General features: G+C 41.2%; 3 protein-coding genes across 12 annotated transcripts in view; 1 reads left to right on the forward strand and 2 right to left on the reverse strand.

Annotated features, from left to right (window-relative positions):
* Positions 1–15,707, reverse strand: part of ADAT1 (adenosine deaminase tRNA specific 1) — a 24,833-nt gene extending 9,126 nt beyond the window's left edge. The window contains exons 1-9 of one of the 7 annotated variants that reach the window (XM_005494286.4): positions 15,555–15,706; positions 14,889–15,082; positions 14,056–14,124; positions 12,321–12,375; positions 11,413–11,540; positions 9,275–9,893; positions 6,967–7,112; positions 4,668–4,767; positions 988–1,074 (exon numbers count right to left, since the gene is read on the reverse strand). In XM_005494286.4, coding sequence (XP_005494343.2) covers positions 988–1,074; positions 4,668–4,767; positions 6,967–7,112; positions 9,275–9,893; positions 11,413–11,540; positions 12,321–12,375; positions 14,056–14,124; positions 14,889–15,057 — 1,373 coding nt within the window. In that variant the 5' untranslated portion in view covers positions 15,058–15,082; positions 15,555–15,706. Of the gene's footprint in view, positions 1–987; positions 1,075–4,667; positions 4,768–6,966; positions 7,113–9,274; positions 9,894–11,412; positions 11,541–12,320; positions 12,376–14,055; positions 14,125–14,888; positions 15,083–15,507 lie in introns of all 7 variants that reach the window. The other 6 variants (XM_026797585.2, XM_014272211.3, XM_026797586.2 and 3 more) reach the window with 6 other exon arrangements.
* A 26-nt stretch (positions 15,708–15,733) lies between these two features.
* Positions 15,734–24,338, reverse strand: KARS1 (lysyl-tRNA synthetase 1). Of its 4 annotated transcripts, none has more exons than XM_074550601.1 (14): positions 24,184–24,338; positions 23,360–23,504; positions 22,980–23,145; positions 22,499–22,592; positions 22,051–22,237; positions 21,670–21,795; positions 20,807–20,926; positions 20,440–20,602; positions 20,172–20,345; positions 19,350–19,435; positions 18,464–18,549; positions 18,018–18,144; positions 16,218–16,361; positions 15,734–15,920 (listed from the first exon to the last, which is right to left on the reverse strand). In XM_074550601.1, the coding sequence occupies exons 1-14, from the start codon at positions 24,336–24,338 to the stop codon at positions 15,843–15,845; spliced, it is 1,851 nt and encodes a 616-aa protein (XP_074406702.1). In that variant the 3' UTR covers positions 15,734–15,842. The 4 variants fall into 4 exon arrangements, with proteins under 4 accessions (XP_074406702.1, XP_074406703.1, XP_074406704.1 ...); XM_074550602.1 differs by lacking the exon at positions 24,184–24,338 and adding an exon at positions 23,932–24,160; XM_074550603.1 differs by lacking the exon at positions 24,184–24,338 and adding an exon at positions 23,986–24,159.
* TERF2IP (TERF2 interacting protein) lies at positions 24,310–26,474 on the forward strand. The gene is made up of 3 exons (XM_005494287.4): positions 24,310–24,802; positions 24,907–24,983; positions 25,562–26,474. Exons 1-3 carry the CDS (start codon positions 24,310–24,312, stop codon positions 26,000–26,002), a joined length of 1,011 nt encoding a protein of 336 aa, XP_005494344.2. The 3' UTR covers positions 26,003–26,474.
* Positions 26,475–27,146: the final 672 nt, after the last annotated feature.

Consider the following 27,146-nt stretch of genomic DNA (forward strand, 5'->3'; position numbering starts at 1 on the left):
CTGGTTCATCATGAGATTGGAGAAATGCTACTGATACAAGGGAGAAAACACGAATCAACAGCCAGTAGCAGCTGGCTACTGGCTGAACTGCTGTGGGACCACCCCATCAGCAGCTACAAGCAGTTAAACTGGCTCAAGAGTTGGGTTAACTGCATCCTAAAGCTGGTGAAATTATATCTGGAAGTAAGTCTAAAATAAAATAAACCTTCCATAGCAATGGATTTGGAACCCTCTACATTCCCAGAAGTCTCTAAAATAAAGAGAACTAAGTTTCTGTACATGTGAAACTATGCTTTGCTTTATAGTACACCACCAAATACATAATGGACATAATGCCATGCCATACTGGATGATTACTGGAAGTAATTAACTCCAGTCTGATAAACCAAATTTGTTCTTAATAATGTAAAGGAAAATTCCAATTATGGCGTCTTCAGACAAAAGCTGCTTTATTTTCTTCCCAGAAGGTCTCTGTTTATGCAACATATGCACTGCAGAAAGATCCCTATCTATCCTTACCAACCATATGAGAGAAAAATGCAGAAAGAGCACCATCTCACTTTAGTAGCTCTTACTCCACCATATGCTAAGCTGAAAACTGATTTTACCCTAAACTTTAAAAAAAAAAGAAACAAAGAAAAAATTGTTTTTTTTACTCAAACTCTTCCTTCTTGTGAATCAAAGAAGTGGAATTTGACAGTATTACTGAACACCAACTAGATATCAGTAACTCCATGGTAATTTTGTGATGTCGGATTTGAATACATCCAAGGGTAGAGAGGTGCAGGCAGCTGATCCAATAGCTCATGTTTTCAAAAACAAACACCACTTCCTCATCTTGCATCTCTTTCCACATTTTTCAAGTATCAAACTTTAACAATGGACTTATCTAAAATGAGATTCATGAGCAGATACTGTATCATTACAGTACTGTTCAGTTTCATTAAGATAAATTCATTCTACTAAAGGCAATGATAATGTCTTTACCGTAGAGTGTCTGGTAGATCCTCTTGTGAAATACTTGTCACCAGCTTTTGGAATTTATGGAAGAGTTCCACTTTACAGATTTTGGATCTGATATAAAAAAATTTTTAAAATTAGGAATTCTGATGGAAAAAAACCCCATAAATTCATTCCACCTTACAGCAGAACATTCCAGCTAAACACATTTGATAGAAAGCATTATGCTCACTTCTCAGTGAATGTAAAAACTTTTCTACCATTTAACTTTTTCTACCCCATCCAAGCTGCCCGCATGCCTTTTCCCTTAGTTTTAAATGCTATATTGACAAAAAGCTGCATTGCCCCATTCTCCCAGCCAGCACTCACCAGTTTGCAGAATGAATGCTTTAATATCACACTGTTATCTGCATGAAACTGCACTGTCATCAGTTCAGAGCTACAGTAAGGTTTAGCCAGAAGGACTAGTCCCAGAACAGGGGACACAAACAAGTAGAACCTTTTTACAAACTGTTAAATTTTGTATTATTCAAAACAAATAAAAGAAGGAGCAGAAATATCTGGAACAACGCTGATGTTTTCACAATGGTGATGAGGACACATTCAGCAAAAAAGCTGCAGGGCAGTTAAATACAAAGAGGCTCATCAAAAAATAAAGTGAGACAAAGTTTTAAAGATCTTTAGAAGATACTATATACATTCGTCAGCTTTGAGCCCTTCTACTTCCCCAAAGAGATGGCAACCAGAATCCAAGCACTGCTGATAAAGTGTACTTTTGTTTTGAATGGCCCAGCTGTTTCCTCTATTTAATTATCTTTGTGTACTTGTCTTAACAATGACAGATTCAGTTCTGCAACAAATACAAGCTGATTCTCCACAAGCACTGAAAACAAAATCAATTTAAAAAAATAAATCTTCCTATGTTGCTAGCATGTGTTTTAAGAACATCAAAAATTGCGTAGTATCATAGAATCTCCACAAGGATCATCGAGTCCAACTCCTGGCTCAGGAAAACCCCAATAATCCCAGCACGTGCCTGAGAGCATTATCCAAATGCTCCTTGAACTCAGACCACTGTGACCACTGCCCTGGGGAGCCTGTTCCAGCACCCGACCACCCTTTACCTCTAGGTAATACTCAGCCTAAACCTCCTCTGACAGAGCTCCAGCCATTCCTCAGGCCCCGCCATCGGTCACCAGAGAGCAGAGAACAGTGCCTGCACCTCTGTGTCACCCCACGAGAAAGATGCAGCCTGCTGTGAGGCCTGCCCTCAGTTTGCCCTTCTCCAGGCTGAACAAATCAAGTGATCTCAGCTGCTCCTTGTAGGGCTTCCCCTCCAGACCCTTCATCATCCCTGATGGCCCCCTCCTTGGACGCTTAGAGCTTTATCTTCTTATATTCCTGTGCCCAACACTGCCCGCAGGAGGTGAGGCTGCACCAGAGCAGCGCAGAGCAGGACAGTTCCCTCCTTCACTCAGCCACCAGTGATGGCCTGATGGCCCCCAGGATGAGAGTGGCCCTCCTGGTTGCCAGGGCACTGCTGACTCATATCCGTTAACCAGGACTCCTAGGTCCCCTTCCATGGCCCTGCATTCCAGCCTCTCATTCCCCAATCTGTCCGTATATGCATGTCACCCTGTGCCATGTGCAGAAACTGGCATTTGTCTTTGCTAAACTTCATACGGTTGGTGATTGCCCAACCATTTCATTTGTCAAGGTCTTTCTGCAGGGCCTGTCTTCTTTCAAGGGAGTCAACAGCTTCTCCCAATTTAGTATCACTGGCAAACTTAGTGTACCTTTGAGTCCCGCATCCAAGTCATTTATTAGGAGGCTGAAAAGCACTGGCCTTAAAACAGAGCCCTGCTGAACCCCACTGGTGATGACAGCATGCAAAGATGCTCTAAAATTTAATATTCCATTTAACCTGTCAAAGTTTCATCTTGTAGTATTTGGTGGTTTAGTTAATGAAGCATTAACAAAAGCACATACCAGACATTTACCTACAAATTCCTTTTAGTCAGTCAGCCTTACCATCCTTGTATTTAAGGTCATCTAGCATACTGGAAGGGGGAAAAAACCCTCAAAGAACACTTCCCAGCAATCACCCTGAGATTCCTTGAGAGGAAAAAGAATGTTGAAATACAAGTCCTGTTTATTATTAAGCACCATCAGTCCCAATAAGGCTGTAAATTCCTTATTTTCATTATAAAAGTTCCTTTTGTGACTGTTTACCTCAAAAGCGTAAATAGTTCACTTGTGCATTGACCCTGTTTTTAATTCTGATTCCCTAAGGAAATGAGATGTTTGTAATCACACAGTCTTGTAGGCTCTAATAACTTTTGAAAGTTTTAGTGAACTTCAAGCACACGTTGAGAAGAGGATCTTTCAACAATAATTGAGTTCTCACGCTTTTGTGCTAATTGCCAGCAAGGAGATGGCTCTCAAGTTTTAGAACTGATGCACAAATGCTGTGTTACAAATTTAATACTACTGAGAAAAAGGAGTTAGCTGGTTTGTTTAATCTTTCACATGTTTTCTGGAATACTTACATATCGCATATTGAAAATAAATATTCTACAGTGCACATGGAGTCTGTCTGGAAAGATGCACTAAGTCACCTAGGTCACCTATGTTAGCAATACTGCAGACACCAATACTGGTCACAAACCACAAAATTCCTGGTCCTCTTCTTTTCCACTGAAAATTTGGAAATACTAGGATATACCAGGATAAACTTCAGTCAAATCAGGCCTAACTTCAAGAAGCCCAGAATGTGCAACTTGCAGATAAATTAATAAATTCTCCAAAAGAATTATCTGAGCTGTATTTACTATGCTATTCACCCCCTTGTCAGGATTGTCATCATCCTTCCAAAAAGTCTGGGGAACATGAACAATATGACCATTGATAATTTGGTAGTATAATCAGCCAACAGCTAAAACATGAACACCAATCCTTCAGCTGAATTTCCACAGAACAATGATAATTTTGGCACCTCATCCAAAATGAAGATAACACAGAGATGGAGAAATTTGTTTGCAGTTGCTTATAAGTAATTTCTCTCAACATCAAGAAAAATAAGTAACTATTTCTTTAAACTATGATTGTTGATAGAGGATTTCTTAAAGAGCCAAGTGACAAGCTGGCTGAACCGAGTGCCAAGATGACAGCTAGAAAGGTGACACATTCATGTTAGGAGTGTGCCGCCATCATTTCAACACCTTTTCAAACTTTAAGGCAGAAAGTCATGTTTCAAAGCTACACTTTTAATGATCATACATCATTAAAAGGATAGACATTAAATGGAGGACAGCTGGCTTGACTATTCAAGTTAAAGAAATCTCTAGAAAGAGAAAATGCAATGCACACATTTCCTTCACAGTCAAAACCAGAAAGCAAAAATTCTGTTTCCTTCAACAGTAAACATCCTTTTAATAAAAACTGATCACAGTTCCTCACCACCATTATCTACAATGTTCTCAACAGGGATAAAGAAATAGGATAAACTTGTTAATTCTCATCTAACTTCCATTATTCCAACTGCCCTTTCTCCCTTACACAGCGACTCGTCCTTTTCCCCTACTCTCTACCTTCCTCCTTCTTCACCACTCTCTAGATTTCCTCCTGCTCTGACAACATCACATGAGCTGACAAAGGCATGTAAGCTAACAAATGAAACATGTCTAGATATAACAATACTCTCCCACCTGCTCTGCTGGCTCCCAATCCCCTTCTTTGTTGTTCCCTGGCGGAAGCCGTCTGAGGTGACATCCAGAGGTTGTTCAGGGACTGCACTCCAACTGATAGCTGCAGAAGACATTGTTATGAACAAGGGAGACGCTCTTGTCACCTAACAGTTCCTTTCATTCTATTTATTCATGTGTTGCTTCCCAAAATAATTCAAACTAGAAAGAGGACCGTGGTTTTCCAGGGCCAGAATTCCAGTATGTAACAGAATGTTTACTTTAAAAAAACAAAAACACACACACACACAGAGCTTTCGTCTTAGTTAGATCATTTAATAATCCATGCCTCTAAATTTCTGGCCTTCAGCTTTGTAATTCTCCATTTCTGTGGGAGATTCTACTTTCTTTTGTGCATCCAGTCCAGACAACGCATGAAGAAATTTCCAAGTTACATGGCTTATTTTCACATCAGGCTGTGAAATACTGCCCTAAACTACTTGCACCAGTCACTCTGTTTTTCTTAATTTACCGCCTGCTACTATTTTATTGTGTACTCTAAGTAGTTTCATGTTTGATAACTGACACACACCAAATATTTGTAGACTTTACTTAAAAAACATTAGGTAGTAGTCATACAAAAATAATTTGTTGAAAGAGATAGAAAGTGCCAACAGCCTTAAACTCTACCCCAAATCTGAGAACTTCGTAATCGTCTCAGACTGTAAACCTCTAAATGCTGAAACTCTATATACAATACCTTATAATTTCTAAGTAATGAGCAAAGCATCAGCAGCATGTCAACAGAAACTGACACGTCAAATCTGTCCTTCCATAGCAAAACAGCAGATTCTTCAACTTCTACTGCCATGAGACAGCTTCTTTTTCCTAAATTCTCCCTCTTCTCTGTGTTCATAACAGGCAGAATAGCTGCACATGCATTCACTGCCAAGACCATCTTGTTACTCAAGATGCTCAAAGAGACTGCTTATGTTACTCATCCTTGGATTACAATTCAGCTGTATGCTGCCAATTGTACTTACACAGTGATTCAAGCACAATGCTGTATCACCCTAGTAAATTACAATCCTATGTAACATGAAATAACATTAGATACATATGACTGGTATTAAATCCTCCACATGTGAAATATCTAAAAATCACTTGGTTAGAGGATATCAGTTTCTGACAAGCAGCTACAAAGTTACTTAAAAATTAAAACATTTTCTATTCTTTCACTTTTTCATCCTTATCTCAAACTTCAAAGCACTAAACAGAAAAGATACTTTCCTAAACTAACAGCTGCAATGTTCCTATCAAGCATCTTTCAATACTCTGTGCAACAGTCCTAAATTTAGAGCTTATTCTGATTTTTATTCCTTCAAGAAAAGAAACCACCTGGCATAAAAAAGCGTGCTAAGGCATCATTCATCTTTCTTTAACAGAATGACTTGAGAAGTGTACAGCAAGAAAGACATACACTGAATTTAGTCACAGCTGCTTTCAGGCCTTTTTTGGTAACTCAATTGGCACTACTTTTCAATGATGAAATTTGTTTTTTATCTCACAAAATGAAAATATTTTTCCTCCTGGCACTTGTAAATAACTCCAATTTAATGAATGTGAATTTCATTAAGGAACACTTTATCTCCATTCTATTTTATCATTACCTGTATTGTAATAGAAAACTTCCAGTTCTGATTCAGACAAAAGTCTGATCAGAAGCAGAAGGCAGGCATGTCCAAGTTAAAGAAACTGCTTAGCCATGCACATAGAGTGGCAGTTCCTTTTCTTTTTCCCAAATGAGACCATGTTGCAAAACCACAATGAGATTTAAGCATTCATTCATCACCACGGCAAAAAATTGCCATGCCTAAAATATCTATCAATACAACTTTTACACTACACTACTCTGTATTCTTTCCTCATTCACACATTTTTGGAGCAATTACAAACATAACTCAGCACGGCAAGTCTTTTGTTCATTACCAAAGAGAACGCAAAACTAACTGAAAGAAGAAGTCTTTTGTTTTCTTTTTGTACTCAACTTTTATTTCCCCTGATTATTTTCTGTCTGTGTTTAATTATAAACTCTTAATCACATCAACCAAGTGTTTATTCAGCCTGAAAACTTCCTACTGGAAACTAGAGGGTGAGACAAATATTATTAACAATTAAGTCATGACCTGAAAATAATTTCTTGCTTTTTGTATTTTGCCACTAGCATACTGGCAAGGAATGATGTTCCATTCCAAAGAACCAGACCCATCATTTCTATTTGGACTTTTGCACACAGTTACGCAACCAGCCCAAATTAACTCACCTGCACTACAAGGAACAAGTTTTGTTTTGCTGTTACTTTGAACTTCCTGAATTGCCTGTCGGCTATGTTCAAATTGAAGATCTGATTGCAGCAGCTTAACCTCCTGAGTGAGAAAACCATCCGGTAAAGATGAGATGTGCTGACACCTACAGGAAACACAGAAATTTTCAGTATGCTCTTCCCAAACAAGACCATTTTGCACCATTTCCCTTCATTATCTAAAATACATTTCTTTTACATTAAAACTGAATCGAACATGAGTTATATAGGTGAGACAATGAGTTTTGGAGGCATTTTTCCCTTCAGAAAAATATTTATTAACTAAAACCCCAAAGTCACATTAGTTTACTAGGACCTTGTCCATCCTAAAGAAAAAAATATAAACTAACTTTTAAAAAGGTCTATTTAAAAGCTATTATAATCAATTAAGTCAAATGCAGGACAAAACCTGCAATATACTTCTGCAATCACAAAGATAAATAAAAATCATAAGGTATTTACATAGTCAACTGTATTACACTGGGAATTGTTTCATGAGGCTGAAGGTTTATGATCAATGCCTAAAAACACACAAAGTACACCTAGAGTTCCATATATAATCTCATCTTTGTTACCTTAAATTATGGTTGCATACTGAATGACATTACGATCATAAAAAAAAAAAAACCAGCATGTATTTAATCACTACAATATTTACACAGAGTGGTTTTTTCTTTGCTCTCCTTTCCCTTCACTCTGCCCAAATCCATTTACCATTCTCTACTGCTCTACTCTACTGATTTAGCCTCCCATGTAAGAAAAATGTTCACTTCCTATCCTTGTTGCTGGGATAGCTTTCATCAGCTGAAGAATCTGAGCAGAAAGAAGGCCAGTGCACAACAGATAACCTTCCTCATTTTGCAGCAGTTCAGTTCATCTCTCATACAGATTTCCCTGAGGTGACAGTTATGTTATGAGAGCTCCACTACACACAGCAAGAAAAAGATCAGGTCTTGGATGTAACTGAGATTATAGAAGCAGACAAATTTTTACAACCATGAAAACACATATAAGCTTTTCCTCTCCAGTGTAACACAATTGTCTTCTTCCAGCTGACCAGTACAATCTGTCACATACTATGTGTCCTGAAGCACTGTAGTAAATCACAGAACAGCTGAGGTGGGAGGGGACTTCTTGTAGGTCACCTAGTCCAACCATCATTCTCCAGATGGGCAACCTACAGACAACTGCTCAGGACAGCGTCCACATAATTTCTGAGTAACTCAAAGACAGGAGACTCCACAACTTCTCAGGGCAGCCTCTGCCAGTTCTCAGTCACCCTCAAAGTAAAAAAGTGCTTCCTGACATTCCTAAGCTTCAGTTTGTGCCCATTACTTTTGTCCTATCACCAACACCACTGCAAACAGCCTAGGTCCATTTTCCCTGCCACCCCCCTTCACATACGTATACAAAGTGACAGGATGCCTACAAGCCTTCTCTTCTCCAGGCTGAGTAGTGCCAGCTTTTCTCGTATGAGAGATGCTAAAAATCTATTATGCATCTTCGAGGCCCTCTGCTGGCCTCTCTCCAGTATGTCCACATCCCTCTTGTACTGAGAGACCCATAACTGGACACAGCCCTTCAAATGTGGTCTCACCACATCTGAAGGGGAAGGATCATCTCCCTGGACCCACTGCAATACTCTGCCTAAAGTGGCCTGAGACACCATTAGCCTTCTTTGTTGGTAGAGCACACTACTGGCTCATTTTCAACTTCACATCTAGCAGGAACCCCTAGTCCTTTTCTGTGAAGCTGCTTTCCAACCAGGCAGCCCCCAGCATATATTGGTGCATGGGACTGTCTCTTTCCCAGGTGCAAGTTTTTACTTCCCCTTGCTGAACTTCATGAAGTTCCCACTTTTCTCCAGCCTGCTGAGGTTGCTGTGGATGGCAGCACAATGCCCTGGTTGATCAGCCACTCCTCACTCTTGAGTCTTCAGTAAAATGTCTGGGCCTACAGTCTGCACCATCATCCAGATGACTGATTAATGAAGATATCAAGTAAGTTTGGACCTAGTATTGATCCCTGGGGTACATGGCTACTTACACCTTTAACTACACTTAGCCTAATGATCACTACCTTCTGGGCCCAGTCATTCAAATAGTTTTCAATCCACATCTGCTCATCCAGCTCACACTTTACCAGATCCTCTATCAGGATTTTACAAGACACATTATCGAAAGCTTGCTAAAGTTCTAATATTTGTATGACATGTGTTGCCTTCCAAAGCTCCCTGTCTCCACATGCACCATCTGAGGAGAGCACTTACCTTTCAATAACTGCTCTCCGCATAGCTTCTTGGCTATATGGACACTTTCCCACTATAACTGCTGACAGATACACTGGATACTGCAGAAAATGCATTAGAAGAGCTCCTTGACACCCTAACACATTCCAGCGAGCCAGTTTATCACTGCAGGACATAGAGCATGTTCTATCTCCTCGACCTGGCTTCACTCGTAACAATCCCACACAGTGGTACCCCAGCCCAGGTATTCGGGCATCATCCAGCTCTCCAGGTACACATTTGGCTCCAGTTCTATGAACATCTACTACCTTTGGTCTCACTAAGCCACTCTCCTTATTAGCTGTCTGCATCTCTGCAGAACATTGACAGCTCTTCTGATTTGCGTTGTCTTCTCGTTTCACAGATCCATGCTGAACAGCCAGGTCTTCAGTGGTTATGGAAAAACAACCACCATCATCAATTTTCATTCTCTTGATTATACAATTCCTTGCCATCTTCTCTGATTTTCTTTCATCTTCTGGACATAAGTGATTATGGCCACTTCTACATTCTGCTGATTGTCCAGCTGCATGACCTTCAGTCACTGGCTTAGGAAGCTGGTTCTCTGGTTCACTGATGGGAAAAATAGAAGCATCTCCACCTGGGACAAAAGAAATAGCATGAAAGTGGCCAAAAACCCATCTTGTGATGGGAACACGTCATACCAGTAATATTACAACTACTAGTAGCTTTCACAGATCTGCACTCAGGAAAACTTAACTATGAGAACACATTTTTGAAACAACATTGTCTTGTGTCAAGCTGAATCAAATCTCACTGAAATTTGAGCCAATATATGCTTCATTTCAAGTTCTGCTTTCTATGTAAGAGATAACCAAGAAAGCAAAATTTACAACCTATAAAGTAAAAGGTAACAAAGGCATTTGACAGACTACAAGAAGTGCTGAAGACTCACAAAAACCAGCCTGATCTAACCAAGCAATATGAACCTCAAAAGATTAATGAAAGAATAATCTGTCAAGTAAGGGTGAAAACTTTAATCTGTATCACTGAAACAAACTCAGAACCAAAATTCTGAAACTCAGTTCAAAGCTAAGCAAACCTGACAGGTCTGCTGATTTATGTGAGAAAAAAAAGGCAATGAAATTATTCTCACTAATAAATTTGGAGATGTAATTTCTATTCTGAAATGCACTAATGAAGAAAAATAATATTGCATATTCCAGCAATGCACTCAAGATCATGAAAAAGTATGAGCAACTAACTCACTCTGAAGTACTGATGAGGCATATTTTGAAAGTTCTTAAAACTCCTTTGCTCCGTAACAGACTAGCAGTTGAAGAACACACCAGTGAGAGAGCATGGTAACATCAAGATGTGTGATATGTTGGTAGACCATGACACTGCACTCCTTCATTCTGTCAACAGATCCTCATCTTTGTGGTGGTTTTTTTAAACATACAAATAATGTTTTCCATGACAGAAGTTTCATTACATTCCCAAAGAAGTTTTGTGCTTGGAGCTAGTGATGATTCATGAATGGGGCTTTTATTCTTGTTTTTCAGGAGTGTCATTTTGGTTTGTTGGGGGGTTTTGTTTGAGTCAGTGTTGGCTCTTCTCCCTTGTTTTTCTTTTTGCTTGGTTTTGGGTTTTTTCTTTGTTTGTTGGTTTGGAGGTTTTTTGGTGTTTGTTTGGGTTTTTTTTTCTTTGTTTGCTTCATGGGGGTGGGGGTGGTTGTTGGCTGGGTGTGGGGTATCTTTTGTTTGGTTGCTTTTAGGGATGGTGGTAAATGCCAGTAGTTTTTATTAAAATTTTAATCTGAGGAGATAATGCTTGAAGCAAAGCAACTAGGCAATATGGCAGGACCTCTGACAAATATATTATTTTCTGGAAAGAAAAATAATAGCTACTGTTTGAAGTGAAACATTCCACTATATAATGAACAGTACATCAGACTTACTGAGTTCTCCTGAATCATATCCAGTGAGATAAAATGCCAAATCTATCTGTGGAGTCAAATACATCTTGGGGCATGTATTTGCAAACATGAATTACTGCCTCACTCTCAATCCAGACCAAAGAGAGACAAAAGAAAGACATGGGGCAGAAAAGATTCTACAAGTGGGACCAATGTACTTGGTTCACTCCAGCATACTCACATGGGGTATGGCTGGAGAAGAAAATAAAGATAATATTTGGTTTGAGTTTCCATTTCCCAGTTTCAGTTCCCGGACTAAAAATGCATTGCTGATGGGAAGCTGCAAGCCACAACTGATGGAGAAGATACCTGTTAGGCAGAAAGTTTTCATGAAACATTGACTTCCTTTTTGATGCGTGAGAAAAAAACAAAGCTTAAATGCCCTCTAGAGTCTGTTCTTTCCTGATGGGAGTCTATCAGGAGCCAATCAGTTACACTTCTACAGAGAGATAGCATCCAACATAATAAATGTAAACTCATCATTGGAACTTTAATAACAGATCTCAAAGAGTTGGGTCCAGTGGAGTTAATGTTAACCATCTCAAACTGTATAGATAAGGTCCTCTCCCACCACTCTGTGTGTTTTTATCAACTCTGCAATTCATCTTATTCTACGAGACTCAGTTTAGTGACATGGAATTGCAAGAAATGTATTCATTTCTGCAGAATTACTGTTTCCCTGGCTCAGTTTCCTGAACCAGTTTATCCCATGTAAACAAGAGGACTGGCATACGGGAAAGAGCAAAAATTCTATCCTTGAATAATAGTCATCAGATCTGCATTGAAGTCAGATGAAATCAGATCCTAATTCTTCATTCAGAGGCTCCAGAAGAACAAGGAAGAAGCTTTTGTGAAAAGGCCTTAACACTGTCTAGAAGTATAAAAATTAGGCTAAAATCCTGCTGACAACAGGAAAAAGTGTGTTGCCCACACAGAAGTAATGCAGTCTTTCACCACATTCTCATATGTGAAGCTACAAAATTTGGCTACTTTAGCAATAGGTCAAAACGATTTTTGTCACAACAACCTCAGGCGGCACTGAGTAACAGCACTGCTACAGCATTGAGTAAAACTTCATTCATGCCTCACCTCTGGAAGCTCCTCTTGGCCACAATTTCAGCATGGCTGTCATTCAGAATGTCTCCTAAACCAAAACCCAAATGCAAATACTAAATCATTACTAAAAAAAAGACAAAACAAATGGAATTCAACATAGGACAGTTCTCCATATTTATTAGTAGGTTTCCCATTGGTTTTAGAGTATTGCAAGATATTTAAACTTCCAATCATGACAAAAGGAGGTCAACAGCCTACACAAATGAAGGATAAAAGTACTCAGTCTGCAGCAAGTCAGAGACTCTTTTGAATACCAAATTTTTACTCTTCTGATATTTGAGTTGAATAAACACTACCATCCTTCAAAATCTTCCTGACTTTTGTTTTCAAGGGTAAATCCTGATATTCTCAAAACACATTCCACCAGAAAATTTCAAGTGCTTGTTAAGCTTTTGGCTGAAGATTTGTTTTGAACGATGTCCTACAATTTAAACTATTTTTCCTGCAAATAATTCTGATACTTACTAAGTATGCACATCTCATCTTCTGCTTTCCTGAACAGTACCTGCCTGTTATGCCATGTAAAGGAACAGGAGCTGTAGATCATCTTTTATTTCAGGCATAAAAGGCCAAGTGAAAGAAATCCCCCTTAACACCTTTAAACGTTTAGAAGTGATCTAACAAATAACCATCAACATGACCTACCACCAAGTTTAAAATGTTATCATAAGAGGAGAGTATTTTCTAAATTTGAGATCACTGAAGAGAAACAATGGCAAAACAAACTAGTGTTACTTTTTCCTAGTCAATTTTCTACTTGGACTCTTAATATCTAGATTGTAAATGATACAACAGTTTGATCATAATTTTCCTAAATCAGTCAGAAAAATGTCTTTATCAAAACTCTTCTGAGATGGCCAAATCACAAGAAACATGCAAAAAGTTTAAGATACAAAATCTAGTTTCTTCTCTTTTGCTCCACTAATTAATTTCAAAATTAAGGACACTATAGAGAATATGAAGCAGCCTAAACCAGATACAGGCAAAACCCTTTCTCATATCTCAGTCTAGTCCTCCTCTGAAGTCTAAAGAGGGTAGAAAGCCCTGTACCTTCATAAGCATGAACACTTTGCACCCTTAGCCACTTTTCAGCATTCGTCATTACTACAGCTTCTTCCCTGTCCTAGCGGAGGAGACAGATACAGCATGAATTAAAAAATGGACACAGAGAGCAAGGAAAGTCTTCTACAATACACAGTAAGAAATGGTAGTTGCAAGAAGCTGTGTACGTATCCCATACATTTACTGTACAACACTTAAAACTATCTAGCAGTAATATGCAGTTGGAAAGAAAAACCCTATATTAGTACCTTCCTGCTGGTTAGTACCAGCAGTGGTAACCTCTTGCATCAGACCCCAACAAAATTACACTGCAACAGGTAACCAAAGCACAATTATTTGGCTGATGTTTTGTTTTGCTTTTTGTTATGAAGTCTTTGAGTATGCAGACTCAGGGACTAAACCACAAATTTCCAGATAGAAAAACTTCATTCACCTTTGAGGCAGCAAGTGCAGAAAACCTTCCTGGCAGCCATTGTGGCTGCCAAAGCTCCTCACTCATTGGTGAAGGAAGGTTGCCTTAACACTTCTGGCTTCAATCCAGAACAAGTCTAAGCAGTACGCCTTGGACATCTTCACTGATTCTATGACACCAGCAAGAAAGAAGGCAGCATAGATAGTCTGCTCTTGAATTTAATATCATACTTACCAGTTTTTCGCATTTTGTTTTGGCCAATACATTTTGTTCCAGTTCCCATAGCAACAACTTCCTTAGTTACTGAAAGAGAAACAACATTAATTGAAAAAAAACAACATTAACTGAAAAAACTATCACCTCCAACTATTGCCAGAAGCATTGCTCTCATCCAGTCATTCTAGTAAGACAACACACAGAACACTGAGTAGAAGGGAATGTACAGAGAGGCAGATCATGCAAGCTTACAGAAAGGAAACAGATCAAAAACTGAATATAGAAGCATTAGTGCTAGGAAAATAGTGCTAGGACCGCATAGAAGGAATGCTAAGACAGGCTTGATATGCTAGACAGCACACAGCAGACACTGCCATAGCATTCCTAGGCACATAAAAATAAGAAATATGTTATACAATCTGCCTAACAACACTGAAGTGCCACTAAGGGAAAAGAAGATGATGACAAACTAACACAAACACCGGATGTAGTAACCTGTTACAGGAGAGCAAACGTTTCTCGCATTCTATTAAACATGTTTTTTCAAGAGTTTGTATTAGGAATTCAGGCCCTGCCTAGACTTTCACCACATATTGAACAGCCAAATGAAGGCTTTCATTGTCTTGTTTACGGTCTGGGAAGAACAGCATTTCACTAAAACCACCTCTTTCAAGACAGAAGTTGTGAATCCCAACAATCACGGAGTAAAGAATTTGGGTGGAGACAATGGAATAGGAAGGGATTTATGTTTTTTTAAAGGCATCTTAAAAAAAGGAAATATAGAGAAAGCATGAAGAACCTTCTCTGCCCCTCCCTTCTCTCCCACCCCTATGTCCAAAATTCATTCTTACCCTGCAAGTTTCCTGGACTATCAAGAGCCTCTCTTTGGGCTGCTGATTCCACTTTGACAACAGCTGCCAGGGAAGTCCATTCCCTGTTTGGATCTGGTTTCCCCTGCTTAGGAAGTCTGGTCCTGTAATGCAGGTAACATAGCCCAGCGATTTCATCAGCTGACCACATGGCTCTTGATTCGAAAGTGCAGGTTCTACACAGAATTGGATTCCATCACAACACTTGAAAAACAACCCCCATGTCTTCAACGTTATCAACCTTGTTCTGCATGACACTTTCCTGCACCATATTTCAACAACAAAGACCTAACTGCATCATCCCTTTCAGGATTACTTATAGGGAACAAGGTCTTCCAAATCGCAAGAAATAAAAAGCAACGCTAGAACCCTTAAGTGCAACAGCAGGTGGGTCTGCTGGTTCCCAAAGCTCGTACTATGCAGCAATCAACCGCATGCAACACGCCGCCACTCCGGTGAGGTGTCTGCAGCACACCTGAGGCGCCTAACACCACCAGCCTCCTTCCGAGGCCGCCCCCTTGCCGAAAGACCCGAGGCAGCCCACGCTCCGAGGGCGCACCTCCCGCCACCACGGCTGCAATCCCTGCAGGCCCCTGCCTACCCGCCGGGCCACCGGCGCCGCTGCAATCCCTGCAGGCCCCTGCCTACCCGCCGGGACACCGGCGCCGCTGCTCCTCCGGTGCCAGGATGGGCGGCGACAACCGAACCTCCGGGGCCGCGCCGCTCGCAGAGCGCCCCAGGGCTCGCGCACGCGCAGCCGCTTCTCGCCCGTGTCAGCCGCCGCTCGCTGCGGCTCTTGCGCAAGCGCAGAAAGACTCAGAGACGGGTGCAGAGAAAGCTGCCTTTATTGAAGGTATGCGCCACTCCGAAGCTCAAGCAGAGGTGCCCTCGCCGCGCTCAGGCCTCACGCGGAGGTGCCTGCGGCGGTCTGGAGGCTTACACAGAGGTGCCCTCGCCGGGCTGCGCCTCCTTCTTGCTGTCCTCCGGTTTCATGGCGGGGAAGAGCAGCACCTCCTGCGAACAGCGACAGAATCAGCGACCGCGCCGACCGGCACCACCCCATCCCGTGCGCAGGTCTCGCGAGAGCTGCCCTAGCGCGGGCTCCGCTGCTCAGCCGCGGGGCTCAGAGAGCTGAGCGAGGGCCCCAAGGGGCTTTGCCCAGGCGGGATTCCACGGCTCAAAACATCTCACACAGCTCCCTCCACTGCCAGCCACTGGCTCCGTCCAAGGGATGGGCAGCTTTGCTGAACCCCATTCCCTTTTCCCTGACAAAGCCAGCAGTAGGAAGGCACTACCACTGCTTATGCTTACCTTGATGTTATTGGAATCTGTAAGGAACATGGTCAAGCGATCAATTCCCATGCCCCAGCCAGCTGTAGGAGGAAGACCATACTCCAGTGCGGTGCAGAAGTTTTCATCAATAAACATGGCTTCATCATCACCTGCAGCTTTTGCCTAAATGAGGAAATTAATAGTAAAGCATGAGTTGTACAGAGCTAGTAGGCATTCCTGCTAACCCCTACGGAAGAGGAGGACTACTGGTATTTGTAGCAGCCATGTAACTGATGAAACCAAAGCCCAATGGAGCTGTGCAAATGAGTAACAGATGAAGAAATCTCAGCACAGAGAACTGTGGAGGTCCTTTGTATAGGTGCTCCCAAATTAGTTCTAGACTCCATTCCTTTCTGACATGTAAGTTTCCTGTCTTGGCAAAGGCCCAGGCACTTTACATCAGTAAAAGCCATCTTTCAGAGCCATATGGCAGCAGATGAGAGCAGAATGCATTGCTTTCAAAGGCTTATGAGGTTCTTTATTGGTAGCAACTCTCCTTTCAATGTTTGCAGAAACCACAAAGCAGCATAATCGGTGGAATCATCAGTAGCTGCTCCACAAACAGGGCCTGGTTTTTTTCCTCCAAAGTAGAAGACTAAAAAACCCAACACTGAGATGTTAACTAATATACCTGATCCTGAGAGCCTTCAAGTGACAAAAGTCACAGTAATAAAAATACAGATTAGCCAACCATTTCAAATTGAGAAAAAAAGCCAAAAATAAGTGTCAAAACAGCAAACATTTTTGCTCACAGTTCGAGGAAGACTTTGCAAAGACTCTAACAGCAAAATTTTCTCCTTGAAATCCTGAAATGAAAATCCTACAGGAAACTGTCATCCTTCATCTCAAATTTACATTAAATTTTGAGGCTAATTTTCATTCAATACATATAATCATATGTCTGCAGTCTGGCTATAATCATGAGGGAACTGCTGCATGCATAAATATAACAGACCAAAAATTAAAGGTACTTGTAATATTATTCATTCTGACTGAATATTTTGAAATTTACTATCAGTTTGTTAGTTAACATAAATCTATTTTCCTGGCTTTGACAATTGTTTAAACCTCTCAGGCACTGTGAAGCCATTAGAAAAAATATGAAGATCAGGAACTCTGTTTCTGCCGACCACATCATTTGACCTCAGTCATGTGTGGCCAAGTATGCATTCATGGATGTGCATACCAAATTAATAACAAAATGAATTTCAGTCACTCCTTTTGGAGGCTCACAGAGAGAAATCTACTATTATAAATCTGCAAGCCTAATAGTTCTCAATGTGCATCTCTCTCCCGTGAGTCAACCTAATATATTAGTACTCTGCTCAGGAAATTAAGATATCTCTTAGCATTCAAAGTCTTACAGGACATGAAAATTTATTTAAGAACCTAGAAGTATGATGTTGTATGACTACATAAATACTTAACTAAGGAAAAAAAAAACCTTTCAACCTGGGAAAGACACAGAGAACTTTTTGCACATTTGTGTTTTTCCAAATTAGTACTTTAGGTGGAATAAAAGGGAAGATAGCCAAAACAAAGTTGCACTAAAAAAAAACTAATCAACAGCAGTATTTCACCTTGTTTACCTTAAAGAGCAAGATTCCTATAAAAGGAATGGCATTTTAATGACAGACTTTTACTTGAGTGACGAACACTCACTCAAAGCAGTAACAACTCTTTTCAGCAGTAGGTATTAACAACAGATTTGGGACAGACATAGGAAATACTCTTTGCTTACATGCCTGTATTACATTCACTATCAGCATGACACCATACCTTGGCCTGATCCTCAAAAAGCTGACGCTGTCGGAAAGGATCATTAAGTTCTGTGTATGCATTGCACACTTCCTTCTTCATTACAAAGAGCTCAAAGCGCTCTGTTAGTCCCGGAAGAGAGCGATGCCTATGTGAAGCAGACAAAACAGACATACCGTAAAATAATCTTACTTACAGAAGCAAACAGCACATACATTACTTAGGGGCACTGCTCACACTTAGCACTAACAGCTGTCAAAATTTCAAAGTACTAAGCATTGACACACCTCTTCCCTGGATGATGGGTTTCACAGCTCAGGAACCAATGTCTATCTTGGTTTGTGTTAGAATTCCTAAACTAGCATGCAACATCAAAATCTGTTTTCACTCATGCAATTTTTTTTTTTTTTTCCAATTGATTAAGTAGAAGATTTGAGCTACACACTGACCATGTGTGATACTCTTACCATTTGGCAAGTGGACTCATGACCTGTGGGTGATCACAGATGAATGTAGGGTTGATACAAGTGACTTCCAGGAATTCACCAACTAACTGGGAAAACAAAAACAAAACAATGTAGGGTTGATACAAGTGACTTCCAGGAATTCACCAACTAACTGGGAAAACAAAAACAAAACAATGTAGGGTTGATACAAGTGACTTCCAGGAATTCACCAACTAACTGGGAAAACAAAAGTGAAACAATTATGCAGTGTACAATTACGCACGTTCCTAGCACTGCCTTCACCAAGCACCCTAATTTCCTCTCTTTTGCTACTGAAGAAGGTACCAAAACTTTGAAAAGTTTCCGAAGTATTTCTAGTTATGGTAATGTCTTCATCAACAGAGAGTGCATCCTAGTCAGACAAGGAAAAATGACACAGTAAAAACTGTATAATAATTCAATTTGCACAATACAGCAAGGGCCAATAGGAAAAGCATCAAAAGAACAGCTATCAGACAATATTTGGGTACATCAGAAATCAAGAAATACATCTGACAGAACGATATTGTACTCCTACCCTTTTGGTCAGCTACATACTGATGCACACATCTCACAGATAGAACTGACCTACAAATAAAGCAAATCTGTTTTCAACACAAGCAGCCAGTTATCCAACTAAAATCCCCTAATGCTCAAGTTAAGCAGACATAAGTAAACTAAACTTTGGTGTAGACGACATGAAAGAAGATTTTGACACTGCAAGTTTTCTCACTGTAATATAACAACAGCTGAAGTGCATTGCAGATGCTTTTCCTGGTGCAGCTAAACCTTTTCTTCTAAGAGACTTCTGCTGACACAGAGAGATCCTCAAAGACATTAGGATTATAAAAATAGCACCCTTACTTACTTTGTCAAGAAGCCTGGCTGTTGTCCTGGGAGGTGGACACTCAACATTTCTTTCCACACAAAGGTTATCAAAGAACCTGCGAGTTTCTGAATATGCAGACGAAAATTAGAACAGCCATCCCAAAAATCATGTTTTGCTCTTACTAGATCCTTCAACATTTCTTAGAGTGACTTGTAAAATCCCAATGGTAGACATCATGGAAAACATGAGCTTAAATGTTAATCTATAGAAATGGTGTTTGGTTTTAAATGTTTACAGTAAAATAGTAGTTATTTTATACTTCAGAAATTTGACAACAGTTAAGCACAGACCACATAACTGCTGGACATTATTATTTGGGGGCTGGGGGGGAAGAGAGAAGGGAACCGGGGGGGAAAAACAATCACTATAAATTATATGAACTTGTTTCCTTATGTCTCTCGATTCCAGGAATAAAATAGCACATAATTACATTTTTAAGAAGGTCCCAAATAATCATACACCCAAGCTACAATTACAAGCATGGAAACTCAACTGCACATAAGATTAGAAATAAGAAGCGAAAAGCTGAATCTCTTCAACAAATCAAGAACTCCATACATCAAGCTTCTTGAGTATATCCTTTCACATACATTCAACAAGGAAGAGCCAAAAGAGTCAGATCCTGCCAAAGATGGCAAGGAATGAACGCTTCTTTCTGGACTCACGTAAACCAACAAAACCAGAGGAAAGATAGTACTACTGCAAAAAAAGCAGCTAACAGACTGCAGCCTGAGAACTGGCAATCTTTTGCCTGCTTTCTGTTAATCAAGAATTACAGGACATTCATACTCAGCATCTAACCTTCAGTTTCAAAACACTCAGTTGATGGAAACTTCACTCCCAGGACCTTTTCCAGATCATGCACCATGCTAATTCGCCGGAAGGGAGGAGTAAAATCTATCTCATAGGCCTGTCCATCTTGACCATCTGGATGGTAAGTGATCTTGTAAGTCCCAGTAATATGTTTCACCATCCCTACAAAAGGAATGTGAGGTTTAGAAAAGGAGTATGCTACATAATAACTGACTCTTCCAGAGATTCTTACTCTTTTTTAAATTGCATACTTCACCTGAAAGCAACTTCTCTGTAATTTCCATTAAGTCATGGTAGTCCGCGTAAGCCATATAAAATTCACAAGTTGTGAACTCAGGGTTGTGAGTCAAATCAATTCCTTCATTCCGGAACTGACGCCCAATTTCATATACTCTGTCCAGACCACCAACCACCAACATCTAAACAAAATGAAAATCTAGTATATACACTTTCTCAAAAGAACCTGAGAGAGCACAAACACATGCAACTGCAACACAACCTTACAAAACTCATTCATGAGACAAGTCCACCTTTCTTCAAAAATAATCTCCATTTTAGCTACATTTGCTTTTTTTAATACAGTTTGAAAAATATAGGCTTAGCCATGAGAGGCTGCATTTTACCTTATGGTAAAGTTCTGGAGCAATTCTCATATATAAATTCATATCCAATTCATTGTGGTATGTGATAAATGGCTTTGCCACAGCTCCGCCTGGAATTACATTCATCATAGGAGTTTCTACCTGTAACAACAAAAAAAATTTCCCCTGTTTTCATGAAATCTGTTTCCAAACCAGAAATGCATAAATCAAACAAACAAAAAAAAAAAACAGCTAGTTTTGATGAAAAATCTATATTTCACTTACAGTTCGGCATTTCAGTGTATGAAAACAATTCTAAACTAAAGTCCACTGAACAAAACTGCACTTTTTTCATCCAGTCAATAATAACAAATTCATCTGTTGCTCTGAAGAGTCACTCATATTTACTACAAATGTGAACCTGCTGGCTTCATGTTATCAAAGCCAGGAACAGTGCTGTGGCATTATCACAAAATCCTCTCTCTACACTCCAAAAAACTGAACTCAAGAAGGCCAAGTGCAATTTCCTGCACCTGGGTCAACACAATCCAATTCTGCCTACAGGACATAGAATTGGCTTCTATATCCAGAGGCAAAACAACATTTCAAAGATGTTGTTTTCACCCTAATTTACTGAAATATGGAAAGGACAGTAGTAGTTTGGAGTATTACCTTCAAAATAGGTTCCCAAGCCATAACCTCACCAACTGATAAATAATCTTAACTTTACAAAGAGAAGTAAGGAATTGCTCCCATTACATTAAGCTGATAAAAAACACCATGCTGAGGCAATTATTGTCAGTTCTATAAGTGCTTCGTATATGAGCCTGAATATAAAACATCCTTGAAGCTAAAAAACTGTAAACACATTCAGTATGCAGAGAGAAAAAACACTGATGCCTTACCTCAAGAAAGCCCAACTCATCTAGAAAGCTACGAAGGTAAGTGATGATCTTTGCACGGGTTATAAATTTCTGCCTCACATAATCATTAAGAATTAAATCCAAGTATCTCTGACGATATCTGGTTTCCTGAAAAGAACACATATCTTTAGAATGAGCTAGATAAAATGTCATGCCAAAGGAAAAAAAATACCAAAACAAAACTAATATTCCTTTGTTGACTGATAGTATCAGCAGGTAACAAACATCATCCATTCAGACCTATCTATGGCATTCTTGCCCATGGCAGGGATGTTGAACTAAACGATCCCGAAGGCCCCTTCCAACCCGAACCATTCCATGATCTGTCAAATTGCTTCCAAGACTGACAGGTAGGACAAATACCTTATCTTTGAGGCCAAAATGAAGATGAGGCAACATGTGCAGGCATGGAGACAAGAGAGTGATTTCATAAGGAATAATACTCAGTTCCCCTTTCCTTGTTTTCCCAGGATTCCCCTCTACACCAATAATGTCCCCACGACGCAGCTTGCTGTTAACACGGAAATATTCTTCCTCAGATTTGTAGAGGCTGCAATTGCAAAACAAACATAAGCACATTTATTTAAAATTCAATACTCAAAACTGTCCCCAAGTGTCTCACAAGACAAAATCCATTTTTTAAAAAAAATATATAGAACTTATTTTAACCGGAAGTCAACCACAGCATCTAAAGCAAAACTTTACTTGGCTGCCTAAGCCAAACCACAGATGAAATAGAATATTTCATCTCAAAATACACATATCTAGACCCTAGAATGCTAAATTGAATGCTGGGAATACCTCTACTTACCTGGAATTTGCCATGACCTGCAGCTTGACTCCTTCACCACGAAGATCATAGAAAATCAGTTTCCCTCCAGCAGCACGCTTTGCGTGGATTCGACCTAAATATCAAAAGTATGCTAGACATCAGGAAAAGAGTCCCTACCAGAAAGGGTACAGGGGCAAAAGCCACAGTACTATCACTTAGAATCATCAGCTCTGAACTATTTAACTGTGAAAGAGAAGTAGTTAAGTCTCAAAATGAAATCTAGTGGAAATAAGACTGTAAAAACTTTGGATCCCAGAACCCATACTACATACAACCTGATCTTATAGTTGCAAGGGATGCTGCACAGATCCACTCAGTCTGAAGGGTATGTCCTGAATAGTTTAACACGGCTACAAGGCTTCACGACTGAGTAAGAGATCAGCAAAATTAAAAAAAGACCAACCCATCAATAAAAGCAGCTAAAACTTTATATTTTTCTGTATCCCAGGTAAACTTTTACCTGCCACTCTCACGGTAATGTTTGTCAGGTGATCTCCTGGCTGCAGGTGACTGTACTTCTCTATAAAATCTGAGAGAGATATGTCAACGTGGAACTTGTGGGGATAGGGATCTTCACTGGAGCCCTTAAGCTGTTGGACTGCATGGCTACGGATCTTGTAGTATTGCTGTCACCAGAAACAAACAAAATCAAATTACTTTATCAGAATCTGGAAATATCATACAGGCTGTGAATTTAAAATGCAGCTGCCCTAATGTATATATTAGGAATATACATCTCTCCCCTTTTAACCTTTTAATTACCCATGAATAAAAAAATCAAATGCAAGTCAGTAAGACCGATTCACAGAACATCCAATAAGCATGGGACCAGATGCTCACATTTGGATCCAAGCTCTCCTCATCAGTACCAACATTATCCTCAGAAGTCAAGGAAGGCTTATTTGAATGCTTTTCACTTTGCTCTTTCTGCTTTGCTTCTTTTTCAGCTATTTTTCTCTCAGCCTTTAAACGTCTCTTCAGCTCACTACAAAAGAGAAAGAAACCGGATGCAGCAAGTACTCTAATACTTCTACAGGAAAATTATTGGCAGGATCTGCCAAAACCTAACTGTACAAATAAACCTACCACGTCTCTTACTTTTTCCAATAGTAAAATAATTCTTAAACACGTTAAAATATTTTCTACTTTGAACTCCTTCAGTTCATCCCCTACGACACACTCTCAGAAAGCGAAAGCGAAATTAAACATAGTTTAGACAGACCTTGACGACGCGTGCCTACATGCTCAAGGACTTGAAGCACTCCATTTTGTCCCTAAGAGCCTATCAGCCCTACGCAGCGTGTGAGAGAAGGCAAACTCCCCCCTAAGTAACGCAGGGTTCCCGAAGCCACCTTCGCGGTCTAGCCTATTCCCCCATGGCCCTCAGGCTCCCGTCGCGCTCCTGACCCCACCTTCCACGACTCCATAAGGAACGAAGCGGGCCAAGCCAGACGCAAAGCACCGACCTGCTTTGGTCATGAAGCGCTTGCTGCCGTCGGAGCGCGGGCGCGGCCCTCCAGACCCAGCTGCGGAGCCGCGCAGCGCCGGAGCTCAGCATAGCGCTCCGACGGGCGCCTTGACGAAGACAACGCGCCGGATCAGCTGGACACACTTCACTTTCACCTCCCCGGCCCGGCCCCACCTGATCACCCGCGCACCCTCACTTTTTGCTGAGGTGCGACTCAGTCTCCTCCACGCTGCACTCGCGCGCCGCCGCCGCCGCCGCCATCATCGCCCCGCAGCTGCCGCCGCCTCCGCCCTTCCGCCCTTGCACGCCTGCGCAGGCGGTGATGGCGGCGGGCGGAGCTGGGGTGGCCATGGCGGGCGGCCAGGCCGGAGCAGCGCGATCCCGATCGCTGTTCTTGTGGGATGACGGGCATCCTATGCGGTTCTACCTGCGGCCCGGCCTAGCCAAGCTGCGCCTGGCGCCCCTAGTGCTGGCGGGCGGCGGGCGCCTGTGTCGGGTGCAGGAGCCAGGGGCCGTGCTCCTGGCGCAGCCCGGCGAGGTGGCTCCCGACGGGGCCGTCTCAACCGAGTACGTGGCGGAGTGCGTGAAGCGCAACCAGCGGCTGCCGCTGGAGCCCTTCCTGCTGACAGCCCGCGGCCGCCTGGCCTTCACGGAGGCGGAGGATGCGGCGCTGCTGCAGGCGGTGCGCGGCCAGGGCATGGTGCGGGTGAGCGGCCGTGCGCTGTGGGTAGAGCTGGAGCAGAGCGGCCTGACGCGGCACAGCTGGCAGGCCATGCGTGACCGCTACCTAAGGCACCTGCTGCCGCGGCTTTGGGGTGAGCGGGGCCACAGCGGCGGGGCAGGGTTGCGAGGGGGCGTGGTGGCGGCGACCGGCGTTGGTCGCTGTGGCCTGGCAGACGATCCGCGCGTATTTCCGCAGAGCCCCCGCAGACGGAGGATCCCACGCAGATCAGGGGTCTGTTCGCGGCAGCTAATCGGGAGTTCGAAAGCACGGAGGTGAGCGACCGGGGCCAGCCTGGGGAGCAGCAGCCTCCACTGCATGCAGTGCTCGGGGCTGGCCTTCCCCGGTGTCACAGATGGCACAATAGAAACTCATGATTGGCACATGAAATTATTTTGCACCGCGATATCCCTTCTGCCCTGGCTGAACTGTGAGCTGTCATCTATGTGGTTTGCGATAAATGGCGCCTGGCTGGTGCATTTTTTCTTCCCTGTGCAAGTTAGCATGAGGAGGTTTATGTAGTGGGGGTTGTCACATTAAAAACTGTATTAGCAAATGAAAGTCATCCTTTCACCTCAGGCAAAAAACGTTCCTGCCATTGCATAAACACTTACTTTTGCCTTTTATGCTTAGTTTGTTCAAATTCTCTCCTATGGTTTATGGATTTCTGTGATCATGTGCAGCCTCATTAACACATATGGCTTTGCTTCAGTCACTCACTTTTACTATGTTTACTAATTTCTGAAGTTTTAATACACTGTGGAGTCAGAGTAAAAGGTGGTTGGTTGCAGTGGTAAAAGATTTGCCAGAAAATACCATCTCTAATTGGTGATTCCACTTCTCTTACTGTTAGTCAGAAAGTGACTCTTCAGATGTTGCAGAACTTTCCACACAAGATGGAGTGAGAAGGTCCCCAGGAGAGGCAGCATCTGAGCTGAAAACTGGGCCAGAGGACTCTGCTTTCCCTGACATTCAGTTACAAAGGCAAGAAAGACCACAAAGCACTTGTTCTTCTTCCAGTGTGGTGGGACAGGTAATAAAAACTATGGAGCACTTCATGGAGAAGTTTGCTGTGGACCTGCACACTGTTACACAGGCCTTTCTGAAAAACAGCGGTGACGTGGAAGCTACTTCATACTTTCTGCAGACAGGGCAGCGCTTGGATGGGTACCCTGTATGGAGCAGAGGGGATGATTTAGAATTGCAAAAGGATGATGAACATGTCAGAAATAAATTGATAGCCAAATTTGGAGCTGAAAACGTAGCAAAGCGGATAGTGTTTAGAGAGACTTAACAAGAGGACATTACTGATCCAGAACAGTTGCAGAAGTGTAATAGTCATTTCAGAAACACAGTGGAAAATTTGATGGCAGTTCTGAAGTTTTCAGAAATGCTTTGTTTTTTGGGGTTTTTTTGTATTAAAAGGCCTGTATTGCCTCTCTGCAGAGCTAAGATGCAGCTGCTTTAATCAAAGGAATGCTTGTACCAGGCCATATATTCTGCTTGGGAAAAATACACCCGCTTTCAGGGCTATGAGTAATAGTTGAAGTAGGAAATGAATGTTAAGAGGGAATTATCAGAGGTTATGTATCTGTCACCTAAGCTGCATTTGAGAGAGAACACTATTACTAGGATAAAGTCATAATCTGAAAAACTCAGTACTTTTAGCCTGAAATTGTGCTTTGGTTACTTATTGTAATACTATCTGAAGTGAGTCCTAAAAATCTGGAATTCATTCTTTTGGTGAAATAAAATGGGCTGGCAAAGGTGAAGTTTGGTTTGTCTGTTTTTTAACCTCTCTAAAGAGTCAACATTTTAGGTTTTTAGCATATTGCATTGTGGCACTCAGAAAATTAAAGTGGATTGTAAAATGGCTGATGTTAAGCCAAATTAAAATTATATCGAAAATAAAAAACAATATAATGAGACTGCTGTTTCAGGAAACCACTGCAGCACCTACTGATTACTCAAGGAGTTAACTGATGTAACCAAATAAATGTAACCCAGAAATTCTGGGTCTACAAACAATTAGCTGGAATTTGGGTATTACCTGTTTGCTTCCTTTTAGAGTTAGCCAGCATTCATCAAAATAAATTAATTTTTATGCTTTCATAACTAGAGTTACCAAAGAAAAACTGATTGTATGCACTAGTTTGAAGAGCAACAGACAGGAATACCATGGAGTCAGCTTTGAAATGTCCTTTTGACTGGAGACTTTGCCATCTTACATTTCATTGGTATAAAACCAGAGTTTAAACTTGTACAATGTAAACTTAATGTTTGTTTTTAAACAGACTTCTGTGATCTTTATTGCATATGCCGAAGGACTTAGTCATAGTTTTACATGTCACCATCAGCATCTTGAGATTTTCGAGGATTTTTGTTGAGTTTTCTTTTCCTCCTCCAAAAAGTATTTTAAGTTACTTTTGCTCAAATCA

Source organism: Zonotrichia albicollis, chromosome 13, assembly GCF_047830755.1.
Source record: "Zonotrichia albicollis isolate bZonAlb1 chromosome 13, bZonAlb1.hap1, whole genome shotgun sequence".
NCBI lineage: Eukaryota > Metazoa > Chordata > Aves > Passeriformes > Passerellidae > Zonotrichia > Zonotrichia albicollis.